General features: G+C 41.9%; 1 protein-coding gene across 1 annotated transcript in view; it reads left to right on the top strand.

Annotated features, from left to right (window-relative positions):
- LOC138353204 (sperm acrosomal protein FSA-ACR.1-like) overlaps positions 1-12,368 on the top strand; it is an 18,599-nt gene extending 6,231 nt beyond the window's left edge. Inside the window, exons 2-3 of the mRNA XM_069306083.1 lie at positions 4,280-4,462; positions 11,503-12,368. Coding sequence (XP_069162184.1) covers positions 4,280-4,462; positions 11,503-12,368 — 1,049 coding nt within the window. The remainder of the gene's footprint in view (positions 1-4,279; positions 4,463-11,502) is intronic.
- The last annotated feature ends 905 nt before the right edge of the window (positions 12,369-13,273 follow it).

The raw sequence follows: 13,273 nt of genomic DNA, 5'->3' as shown, positions 1-13,273 counted from the left end.
GTTGACAAATGGAATGCATTAGGAAGTGATGTGGTGGAGGCTGACTCCATACACAGTTTCAAGTGTAGATATGATAGAGCCCAATAGGCTCAGGAATCTGTACACCTGTTGATTGACGGTTGAGAGGCGGGACCAAAGAGCCAGAGCTCAACCCCCGCAAACACAACTAGGTGAGAACTAGGTGAGTACACACACACACACACACACACACACACACACACACACACACACACACACACACACACACACACACACACACACACACACACACGGGCACACATGCAACATTTTATATTCAGGAAACAAACACAACCTGGCCGAAATACAATTGGGTTCAGAGGAAAGTAATCACGTCCAACAAAGCCTACGACTCAAGCTTTGTGATTTAAAGCTTAAATACTGCAATCATTGGCAAACATGCTGAATCCAATAAAATAAAGTTAAAAATTGAATCTCACACATAGGAATATATACATGGGGTCCTGGGTAGGAGGTAGCGGGAGATATCTCCTAAGTCATATATACATTCCAATGTATATATGAGTAGAAAGATTTACCCGGCGGTGTCCGGGGTCTGCTGCCTTTCTCTATCCTGCTGTCTCTTGTATCTCTAACCCTGTCCCCTCTCTCTCTCTCTCTGTGTCTCTCCTGTCTCATCTCTCCCTTTCACTCTTCCTATGTCCCTCTTATTCTCTTCTCGTGCGTCTATTCCCAATCTCTCCTTTCTCCTCCTCCAATCTTCTTCCTTTCTCCTCTTTCGCATTTATCCACCTGTTTACCCCTACTTTCCTCCTGTCTATCCTTCCCTCTCCCACTCACTCCTTCCGCCTCCAATCCTCCTCTCTCTCTCTCTCTCTCTCTCTCTCTCTCTCTCTCTCTCTCTCTCTCTCTCTCTCTCTCTCTCTCTCTCTCTCTCAACGTTGCAACAACGTTACGAAATCATGTAGTTATGTTGTGTGTAATTTTGTATAAATTAAACAGCTGAAAAATCGATTGAAAAACTCTTCGGAGAATTTAACCCCAATTTCAAATATACTTAATAAGTGTAGCTGTGCTTCGGAAGAGACAATCTTTTCACTATGAAAAGTTCCAAGCATGGGGAACATTTCAGGGGAAAAGTTCCCCATGCATTTGGCCTGTAAACATTAAAAGACAAGCAAGGAGATAAACATTCTCTTTTTAAGGATATAGATTAGGGCCGGTCGGCCGAGCGGACAGCACGCTGGACTTGTGATCCTGTGGTCCTGGGTTCGATCCCAGGCGCCGGCGAGAAACAATGGGCAAAAGTTTCGTTCATCCTATGCCCCTGTTACCTAGCAGTAAAATAGGTACCTGGGTGTTAGTCAGCTGTCACGGGCTGCTTCCTGGGGGTGGAGGCCTGGTCGAGGACCGGGCCGCGGGGACACTAAAGCCCCGAAATCCTCTCAAGATAACCTCAAGATAAGGGCTAACTGATGACCAGTTCGAGGAAATTACGTTATTACATAAATATCTTCTTGAGGTTATCTTGAGATGATTTCGGTGGCTTAGCGTCCCCTCGGCATGATCCTCGACGAGGTCTCCTTTTTGTTACACACCCCCAGGAAGCAGCCCGTAGCAGCTGTCTAACTCCCAGATACCTATTTACTGCTAGGTGAACAGGGGAGCATCAGGGTGAAGAAACCATTTGTTTCCGCCTTCACCGGGGTCGAACCCCGAACCTTATGATTACGAATGCCGAACGCTGACCATTCAGCCGTCAGGCTCTCCTAACAAAGGCATGCAGTTTTCATGTTTTCAGCACTCAGCTTTAAACATGTCATAAGCAATAAAACACATAAATTATACCTTGGGAAGCATATTCACTGAAACCTATTGATTATACTCTTTAAAACATTCATAGTGATACACATGGCTTGTACTATTCAAAGAAAACAGAGTGGAACCCACTGAATATACTATTGAGTATACTATTCAAATACCATTCAAAGCATGCATGCCAAAATCCACGTATTGCACTATTCGGGTCATACACAGTGAAACTCGAGGAATATATGCGATTCGAAGCACATACGTGGTGGTGTATGCTGTTCGAGTATACTCAATAATACCAGATATTACTCTTATTATTCACAAATGTCTCGTATGTTTCATTTGTCTCTTTTGGTGACAAATACATCTTGCGGCAAAAATACATATTGTTGAAAAATTCACAGAGAAAGTTCTTGGAAAGGTTAAAGAGCATCAATATTTTGAAGAAAGTTTTTTTCTTCTGAATGCAATAAAGAATAGGATCAATGTTCAGGAAGTTTGTATATATTTTTTTTTATTTCAGACGTTATTTGTTATTATTAGTTATCTGTTTTTGCAGATGCATTTAGCTGCATTCAGTTATCTTGCATTCAGTTATCTTGCATTCAGTTATCTTGCATTCAGTTATCTTGCATTCAGTAATCTTGCATTCAGTTATCTTTCATTCAGTTATCTTGCATTCAATTATCTTGCATTCAGTTATCTTTCATTCAGTTATCTTGCATTCAGTAATCTTGCATATGTTGCCTCTCTCTCCAACAGAAGTGTAATGCAATGACTCATTTCATTAATGGTTCATTTTGTTTCTATTGAATATGGAAATATACGGATATATATGTATATGAAATATACGGATATATTTCTACCCGAATCTCATATATATCCGAATCTATCCGATTTAAAGCACCATCTGTCTATTTGAAGATTTCCATTTAGTATTCTGTACTCTCACAATAAGAAAAATAAACATATGAAAATGTGAAACTTCTAAAGAGAGGCCTCAACTCTTTCATAATTGTGATTCTTTATTCTCCTGCTAACAATAAGGGATACGAGCCTATTCTCCCCCAAAACAGGAAAGCTATTTCGTTGCAATTTAATTCTCACCTGAGAAGAATACCTATTCACTCGCAGTAATGATGGCATGACAGGAGCTGAGTCCTCAATGCCTTATTTAAAATATACATTTTGTTATCTTGAGTTAGTACGTTACGTTAGTTGAGAACCCGAACTTTAATTCTATTTAGGGTTGTTATGTAACGTAGCTTCTAACTTGGTAACTATTTTATCATGAACTGGTATCAAATGATGTAATGTGTCACCTCAACTGAGCAAAGTCTTGGATAAGTCTCCGTGGTGTAGTGGTAAGATACTCGCCTGGCGTTCCGCGAGCGCTATGTCATGGGTTCGTATCCTGGCCGGGGAGGATTTACTGGGCGCAATTCCTTAACTGTAGCCTCTGTTTAACGCAACAGTAAAATGTGTACTTGGATGAAAAAACGATTCTTCGCGGCAGGGGATCGTATTCCAGGGACCATAGGATTAAGGACTTGCCCGAAACGCTACGCGTACTAGTGGCTGTACAAGAATGTAACAACTCTTGTATATATCTCAAAAAAAAAAAAAAAAATAAGCAGAGAGAGAAGAGTAATACATTAGGAAAGGTTTATGATAATTATTAACATATATAAATTATATATATAATGATATGAAAGACAGAATAGTATAATTCTGCACAGCTGAAAATCCCATTTCGTAACTGCATGCCTCAGATAATTCAATGCAACAATACTCATCAACATTTACCACTAAAACGCAATACAATTCATAAACAGTAATACAATATTAACACGTGAGCCTCAGTAGTGTTGCAGATGGAAATAATGTGATGTAAACACTTTATACAAAAATCTTGGTCATCAGAAGTCTCACTTCAAATACCAATTAATTTATTTAATTTAATTAAATTAATTAATTTTTAATTAATTTAATTTAATAATTAATTAATTAATTAAATTAATTAATTTAAATTAATTTATTTAAATAGTAATAATAAGTCCGCTTGGCTCTGAGGCGGCCACATCAAGGCCCCGCTCCGCTGGTGGTCCTTGACTGCCTGACTGTCAAGGCCTTGGCCTGTCTTTGACCTTGACTGACTGTACCTTGGCCTCCCTGTCTGAGTGGGATATGACTGCTGACCTTTTGACCAAAACCGTCAGTAGGTTCAAAGCGTTATACGACAAAGAGTACTAGGAAGACGGGACACCACGATCGTTGCTATCATCCTGTAACTACACTTAGATAATTACACTTATCATTCTCAAGACCAAGGAAGAATCTCCAACTCATTTGAGCTGGAAAATGAATAGAATCAAAATGAGCAAATAAATCTCCAAATAAACAACGAAAAATAATTAATAATTACCCTAACAAGTGAAGAACAAAGAGTATTAAGATTCTAATTAAAATAATTGATTTAACTCATTAGAAACATTGCAACAAGAGCCCTTAGGTGGCAATATCCATTTGTCATCAAGAGTTACAGCATTAACACTCGAAAAATTCAAACGTCTTGGTCGTCGAATTCCGGAAAATGTCATTGCTTACGAAGCTGCAATACTCACAGTTCTCAAGAGTATATACGAGGAGGAATGTAAACATTTATACACTGGTGAGTCAAGCACAGATTAAGAGAGCGTAAGATGTACAGTAAACATAACTCAGCTAACGTGAGGATCTGTGACTGAGATGGCAGGCAGAGATTAACGAGAGATATAGTTGGTTATGATTAGGTGAGTTCCTCCTTGCAGTCCTGTGTGTGCAAGAAAACGAAGGTTTTCTACTGTGATTACAGCATGTTCTTACAGATCATTCTGTAATGATTTTGTAACCTTATAGATCATTCTGTCTGAGCACATGACGGTTGGCCTCGTGTCATCCAATCTGTATATGTGACCAGGAACGAACTCGGTTCGGGAGAGTGATTAAAAATTAGGCACTCCAAGCAGTTGAAATAAACATATAGGATAGAGAGTGTGTTCCTAATTTAATTAAGCTTCTTAACTTCATCATTTACATCCCTGCATGTCAGGGGGATGCATATATATATATATATATATATATATATATATATATATATATATATATATATATATATATATATATATATATATATATATACATATATATATATATATATATATATATATATATATATATATATATATATATATATGTATGTATATATAAATTCTTCCGTAAAATAATAACAGAAGTCTGAAGTTTTCCTTTGTCAATGTTCTTTGAAGTGAGGCCTGGTCGAGGACCGGGCCGCAGGGATGTTGAGCCCCGAAATTCTCAAATCATCGCTAGATAAGGCTCCTGGGACATTTATCAGTATTAAGTGAGTTTCAAATGTTGTCCTTATGTGTGTTTTATCTGTGATTGTAGTTTTATCTGCTATCGCATCATTTTCCTTAACTGGTAAGGAGAAGATTTGCCTGTTGGCTTCTCTGCACTGTCCCTGAGGCGTTCGTCCTGCTGTTCCTATCCTTATAACTCTGCAGTTACAGCAGTTAAACTCAGTAGGACATCGAACAACCTAACTAAAACAGGTGTTTAAATTCCGAGCTCTCTCCCCCCAGGTCATCAAATTATCATGATTGTTCTGTTAGATTATTGTATACCAGACACATATATGTGTCTGATATACAATCAGACACATATATGTGTCTGATATCGGCCCAAGTACCGACCCAGATGACACCCATGACCGTGACAGCCATCACTTTGTGTCACTCTGATTCTCACCCTTCAAAAACGTTTCCTCTTGCCAACCTGAGTTTTAGAACAAGATGCCAGGGATAAGACCAGAGGGAGCAAGGTGGGCAGAATGTCGTCATCGATTATCAGAAAGCTTTAGGCAGCGTTCTGCAGAGGATACCCTGGCTCGAAGTGTATGCTGAAGCAGAGTAGGCGTGTTTGGCTGTCAGTATGACCAAACACGTCCACACTGAAGACCTAGGACGCCCACACTGACGACCAAACACTGCCCACACTGTATCACACTAAATATACTTTACCATCCCTGTGTCATGAGCAACTTAGCCACGGATGGAAACGGAGTTACTTGGAGTGGGAGAAGGCCAGGGTCTTGTAACATCAAAACTGTCGACTTGCAGGATGAGCAGAAAGTTGTAAAATGAGTTAAGATTATGGACTCACATTAGGTGGTGTGTGGGATGTTATCCCCAGCGGATACAGATACAGATGAGTATCAGTACGAGTCCACTGTATTGTTCGTGATAGGTAACGATATCGTCGATATCCCCCGTTCCATCCGGCATGATATCAATAGTTTTAGCAATATTCGTAAATTATTTTTCAGCTGGGTTAATTATAGTTTAGAAGCCATTCATCATATTACGATGAGGGTGAGTGTACAGGACTTCAACACCTTCAACACCAGAATACACCAGGTCCTCCAACACCAGAATACACCAGGTCCTCCAACACCAGAATACACCAGGGCCTCCACCAGAATACACCAGGGCCTCCAACACCACAATACACCAGGTCCTCCAACACCAGAATACACCAGGGCCTCCAACACCAGAATACACCAGGTCCTCCAACACCAGAATACACCAGGTCCTCCAACACCAGAATACACCAGGTCCTCCAACACCAGAATACACCAGGTCCTCCAACAAAAGAATACACCAGGTCCTTCAACACCAGAATACACCAGGTCCTCCAACAAAAGAATACACCAGGTCCTCCAACACCAGAATACACCAGGGCCTCCAACACCAGAATACATCAGGGCCTCCAACACCAGAATACACCAGGGCCTCCAACACCAGAATACACCAGGGCCTCCAACACCAGAATACACCAGGTCCTCCAACACCACAATACACCAGGTCCTCCAACACCAGAATACACCAGGTCCTCCAACACCAGAATCCAAAGAACATCCTTTTCCCACTCTCCTCGTCGAAATCCCCCAATTTATCGCCCTTCTCTTTTACTGCTCTCTTCTCCTATTTTTTGCCTATTCCAGCCGCCCACTCTTAAATTTCAGGGGCCTTAAATACAACGTTGTAGCCTTGTTGCTCGTCCTATGGTCTTGGCTTCTGTCTTATCCTTGTGCAGATGAGAAAGATTTCTCCAGATGAGAAAGATTTCTCCAGATGAGAAAGATTTCTCCAGATGAGAAAGATTTCTCCAGATGAGAAAGATTTCTCCAGATGAGAAAGATTTCTCCAGATGAGAAAGATTTCTCCAGATGAGAAAGATTTCTCCAGATGAGAAAGATTTCTCCAGATGAGAAAGATTTCTCCAGATGAGAAAGATTTCTCCAGATGAGAAAGATTTCTCCAGATGAGAAAGATTTCTCCAGATGAGAAAGATTTCTCCAGATGAGAAAGATTTCTCCAGATGAGAAAGATTTCTCGAGATTTTGCATTGTATTCATTATATTGATTTTTCTTGTATAGCATTAGTAGATGGGGTTTTGTCCTGGGTCTTGATTTCTCTTCTCTTCTTCGTGGTCTGTTCTTTCTTACGTCCTCCTCATTCCTCTTTTGCATTATCTGTCCTCTAATACCATGTTCTCTCCCAATTTTACCCATTTCTCAACTCTCTCTTCCATCTCTTTTCTTTATATCCCCTATTTTCTTGTTTTCACCCTGTTTTTTGGATTTCACCTTCTCTCATCTACTCCTCCTTTCTCCCCTCTCTCACCCATGTCTCCGTTATCCCCCTCCTCTCTTTTCTCTCTATCTATCCTTCTCCCAGAACATTCGCTGTACCTCCTCTAACTCCTTTCCCACTCTCTTGTCTCACTACTCTCCTTATTCTCTTCCTTCGTTTCTTCTCTAATTCCATTGCTCTTCCCCTTCACTATTCCTCTCTTCACCTTTTCTTTTCATTCTCAGAACATGCAATAATATCATACAATGAAACATCAATATTATTTTTAATAGACTTTGATACAATGTTGTAACAACGTAGCCTCCAAGCTGTTGGGTGGGAGGCTGATTGGACAGATCTCGGGATTCGTAATCCTAAGGTTCCGGGTTCGATCCCCGGTGGAGGCGGAAACAAATGGGCAGAGTTTCTTTCACCAAGTTTTACTTGTTCACCGTACTTATCAATTGGGTGCCAAGTCATGTTGGAGTAATAGGAAATGACATTGCAGACGAAGCTCCAAACTTGCAACTAAGAGAAGAAATGTAGACATTTACATGCAAAAGATGTACATTGACCACAACACAGCAGTTGCAACATCAGGATCTGCGGATTGGTACAAGAATTCATCCAACTATGAACCACTTAGTTTGATGAAAGGGAGCAGTAGAACAACAGAAGTACACTTACATCGCATCAGGCTTGCATCAGTGCATGGGAAATAGGCTTACAGGTTCCGGAAGATGAGAGGAAATGTCAGCACTGTGGAGAAATGCCCGACAGATTACTGGAACATTATCTAACACAGTGCACAGTTACAAACCCATTCAGGTTTTAACTTAGATTCAACAAAGCAGAAGAAGTTGTTAAATACATGGGACAAAATGTATTTTGTCCCATGTGTTTACTGAAGCGACCATACGAGTCATAAATACTCATACTCCGCCCAAGTAAAACAGAAACAAGCAACACTTAGTGGGCCAGCCAGAGTCTTAGGGCCCGCGCAGAAATATCCCTGCAAAAAAAAAAAAATGTTCACCTAGCAGTAAATAGGGCAAAATGTTTCTTTCACCCTGATGCCCCTGCTACCTAGAAGTAAATAGGTACCTGGGAGTTAGACAGCTGCTGTGGGCTGCTTCCTGCGGAAGTGGGTAACAAAAAAGAGGCTTGGTCGAGGACCGGGCCGCGGGGACGCTAAGCCCCGAAATCATTTCAAGATAACCTCCTGATAACAACGGCAGTTAAAAACGTTATGGTTACGTTGTGGGAAAGTTGGAATATTACGAAAAACTCTCGACAAACTCTATGGAAAGCAAATCCCTCACTTCAGACTTCGTTGGAGTCGATGGTAATAAGAATAGGAGGTTAGGAGCCAACCCCAACTGGCCTATGATAGTCCCATACCTCCCCTTGACCATCTTGAATTGTTAGGGGGGGGGAGGGAGGATTTAACCTAGGACAAACAAACACATATATATATAGAAACATTCTCTTTGTATAGATACTTATAGTGACACAGAGAAGTGCCCGAATAGCTCTGTATAGCACCATCTGCCCTCTTCCCACCCTCTTTTCTCTCCCCTCTCTTTACCCTTTATTCCCCTCTTCCCTGTCTCCCTTATCTAACTCCCTCCCCTCGTCTCCTCTCTCTCTCTCTCTCTTCTCCTTCTCTTTCCTTACTAATCGTCTCCTGAATTTCAGCCACTCTCCTTGCATCCCTTCCATCCACCCCTCTCTTCTTTCTCCTTCCCTCCCCACCTCCTTTCCACCTCTCTACCCTTTCCATTCCTACTCCCTCCCCCCTCCCCTCCTGTCATAAAAGAATAGATAACAGTCTTCCATAACTGTTATCATAAATATTAATCTACACTGCCAGGTTATGTATAATCATTCATATTGATCATTTGTATTGCTTCTTATTATATAAGGCTGATAAAAAAATTACTCTGTAAACCATGATATACGAATATTGTCACGTAGAGAAGTGGATAGAATAGTGGATAGAGAGGTGGATAGAGAGGTGGATAGAGATATGTTTCATGATCCTGTGTAGTGTATTTCAAAGGCTCGTTTCCCCCACTGTTTATATTTTCAGGTCTTCAGTATGTAGTATATTAATTTTCATATTGATATTTGTGTAATGAAGTATATCAAGACAGACAGGGGGGGGGGGGTATATTCTACCTTTTGGAAGGAGGTGGTACATTTACGTCCACAACAATCCAGTGTTTGAAATTTTTGTCATTTTTTGCTTTCCTTGTCTAAGTTAGCAATGTTTTGCATGTATAATTATGAAATATGTTTGGCAGAAATAATGTAACATTATGTTTTACTGGTTAAAGTAACTTGTTAGGGACAAGTATGGGTTAGGAGAGTAGTAATGTTGTGTTTGGTGACCTTGGATGGTGTTGGGGTCATGGTTGCGTGTGGGAGTGGTGGAGCAGTTTGTGGATTGGTCCACCACACCATCTCTACTCCACTCCCTTCCCTACTCCACTAGCATGCAGCAGAGCGCGGCCCTCCCCAACTCTCAGTCACAGCTTCTCTTAACCAGCCCTCAAAAATAATTGATGACTCCTTCCCTGCTCTGGAGGAACCACTAATCCTTAATGAGCTTTACATGGAGAAGTAGAAGCCCCATTTTTATTATGTAATAGAGTTCTGTTTTAGCACCGCTTTGAGAGAGAGAGTGAGAGAGAGAGTGAGTGAGAGAGAGAGAGTGAGAGAGGAAGGTCCTACACATCAGCTCCCTCTCTGTGGAGGTAAACACCTAAGAATTTGTACACTTCACCAGAATCTCAGTATTTTTTTCCCGTCAGAGCATTCATAAATTGTATTTAACTCCATACTGAACACTGAGGTTATTTCATTAATTACTTCCATGTTAAATTTCTCATGTATAAACCATCATTACATGTGAAATTTGATTACATTATTACATACCTGGTTGATACCTGGTTGATGGGGTTCTGGGAGTTCTTCTACTCCCCAAGCCCGGCCCGAGGCCAGGCTCGACTTGTGAGAGTTTGGTCCACCAGGCTGTTGCTTGGAGCGGCCCGCAGGCCCACATACCCACCACAGCCCGGTTGGTCCGGCACTCCTTGGAGGAATAAATCTAGTTTCCTCTTGAAAATGTCCACATGTTATTCCTGACTACATGTCTACTTGTCCCCCCTTCTCATTGCAATAGAGACAAGGAGCAAGAGAGAGCTAGCACTGAGAGAGAGAGACTCACTACCCCACACAACTGCCGCAATCCCACTCTGGCCATTATATAAAGCGGTCCAACTGGGAGTGCCATCTGTGTCCTCTGACCTCTGTACGCGTGTCACGGCCGTCCGGCCCTGCAGCAGCAAAATGACACGCTGTGGCCCTGTACAGGTGCCGTACAGTTCATGACCTTTGTCATGTGAACTCTGACCTGTGTTGGTGCTTAAGAATCTCTCGTCTGTATTGGTAGGCAGAGATATTTCATGATGTTCTTGACTACGTCAGAGAGAACTTTGAATGACCTTTATTCTGTCGCATGATTCATTTTCTTTTCACACTACGTCACAAAGTTCCTTTTTTAGTTTTATCACTACGTCAAAAAGTTCCTTTTTTAGTTTTATCACTACGCCACAAAGTTCCTGTTCTTACCTCACTACACCACAAAGTAACTTGTATGACTTCGCACTAAGTCACAAAATACTTTCTCCGGCCGTCAGTATCATAAACCTTCTAGGTCCTCGTGATTTTCATTACTTTCATTACATTACTTATTCATTCATTACTTATAATTCATTCATTACTTATAACATTTTGGCATTACTTTTTGGCCTTGAAAATTCTGACCTGATCTATTAGCTTAGGCTTCTAAACCAACAATTCCTCCATTCCATCCTTATTTCCCTGTTCCCTGCCCTCTTATCCTCTTCCGAGTGCTTGGTATATATATATTCATCCTTAGATTAACGCCTTATAATCACCACTAACTGCTTTGTTTGAACTGGCAATGTGATTGTGGACATCCAACAGCTCGTGTGGGGTGTGCCACAGTGGCACAGGCCATGACGCTCAACAGTGCCACACACACTATTGCAAAGCGTCTATTGCAAATCCGTAATGAGTCTATTTGCTTCTTCGCTAGACGCGAAGAAGCGTCTAGCGAAGAAGCGTCTAGCGAAGAAGCGTCTAGCGAAAAAGCGTCTAGCGAAGAAACGTCTAGCAAAGAAGCGTCTAGCGAAGAAGCGTCTAGCGAAGAAGCGTCTAGCGAAGAAGCGTCTAGCGAAGAAACGTCTAGCAAAGAAGCGTCTAGCGAAGAAGCGTCTAGCGAAGAAGCGTCTAGCGAAGAAGCGTCTAGCGAAGAAGCGTCTAGCGAAGAAGCGTCTAGCGAAGAAGCGTCTAGCGAAGAAGCGTCTAGCGAAGAAGCGTCTAGCGAAGAAGCGTCTAGCGAAGAAGCGTCTAGCGAAGAAGCGTCTAGCGAAGAAGCGTCTAGCGAAGAAGCGTCTAGCGAAGAAGCGTCTAGCGAAGAAGCGTCTAGCGAAGAAGCGTCTAGCGAAGAAACGTCTAGCGAAGAAGCGTCTAGCGAAGAAACGTCTAGCGAAGAAGCGTCTAGCGAAGAAGCGTCTAGCGAAGAAGCGTCTAGCGAAGAAGCGTCTAGCGAAGAAGCGTCTAGCGAAGAAGCGTCTAGCGAAGAAGCGTCTAGCGAAGAAGCGTCTAGCGAAGAAGCGTCTAGCGAAGAAGCGTCTAGCGAAGAAGCGTCTAGCAAAGAAGCGTCTAGCGAAGAAGCGTCTAGCGAAGAAGCGTCTAGCAAAGAAGCGTCTAGCGAAGAAGCGTCTAGCGAAGAAGCGTCTAGCGAAGAAGCATCTAGCGAAGAAGCGAAGAAGCGTATTCTTCCATGACTTCAGTCATGGAGAATAAAGTACATTTCCATCACTCAGTTCCTTCACTTGCATAATTACCAGCTTCAGTTCCCATATTTCCAACAGTTCAGTCGTATGAACAAATCCACCAGGGCCGTGATGAGGGTTCGAACCTACGTCTGAGAGGATCCCAGACGCTGCCTTAATCGACTACGCCACGACATCGTCATTTTGTTTATTTGATGCATCACGCTATTGAGGATTTGTGTGTGTTCAGTCGTAGTGTTTTTAGTTTTTTTTTTCACTCGACCTTTTTTTATCCTATTGCTCATTTCCACTTTGTGGTCATCGACTGAATTCGGACCAAATCTCACCTGGTAAAATGACCTCGAGAAAGGAAAATTTTCCCCTTGCTGAAGGGTTATTTTTGTCTTGACACGGATGCAGAGTGAGGACATAGCTATTGTGCGTGTGTATGTGAGTGTGCGTGTGCGTGTGCGTGTGTGTATACTCACCTAGGAAATAAACATTCCATTCACCTGGGCTCTGGGAGACTCGAGCCACGGACCCCACGAACCTCTATCGACCGAGCTATTGAGACTACTCAATAGCTCGGTCGACAGAGATTCGGTCTCACATGCTTGGGTTCCGCGATTCGAGTATCCTACAGCCTAGGTGATTGGAATGCCTATTTCCCGGAATTGTGGATGACAATTTATTGGGCTCTGTCATATCTACATTTGAAACTGTATATGAAATCTGCCTTCAGAACATCCCATCCTTATGCATCCCATTTGTTAATTACTCTAACACGGAAAACTTCTCTTTAATGTTTCTGTAGATCAACTGAGCACAACGTTTCCACCTATAAATCCCTGAGTCCTATTGTTCTTGTTCTTCACGTGCTAAATTGTTCATTTTTGTTCCTCCCTGTCAATTCCTCT

The sequence above is a fragment of the Procambarus clarkii genome, chromosome 56, assembly GCF_040958095.1.
Source record: "Procambarus clarkii isolate CNS0578487 chromosome 56, FALCON_Pclarkii_2.0, whole genome shotgun sequence".
Classification (NCBI taxonomy): domain Eukaryota; kingdom Metazoa; phylum Arthropoda; class Malacostraca; order Decapoda; family Cambaridae; genus Procambarus; species Procambarus clarkii.
This window is presented reverse-complemented; position numbering and strand designations above follow the sequence as displayed.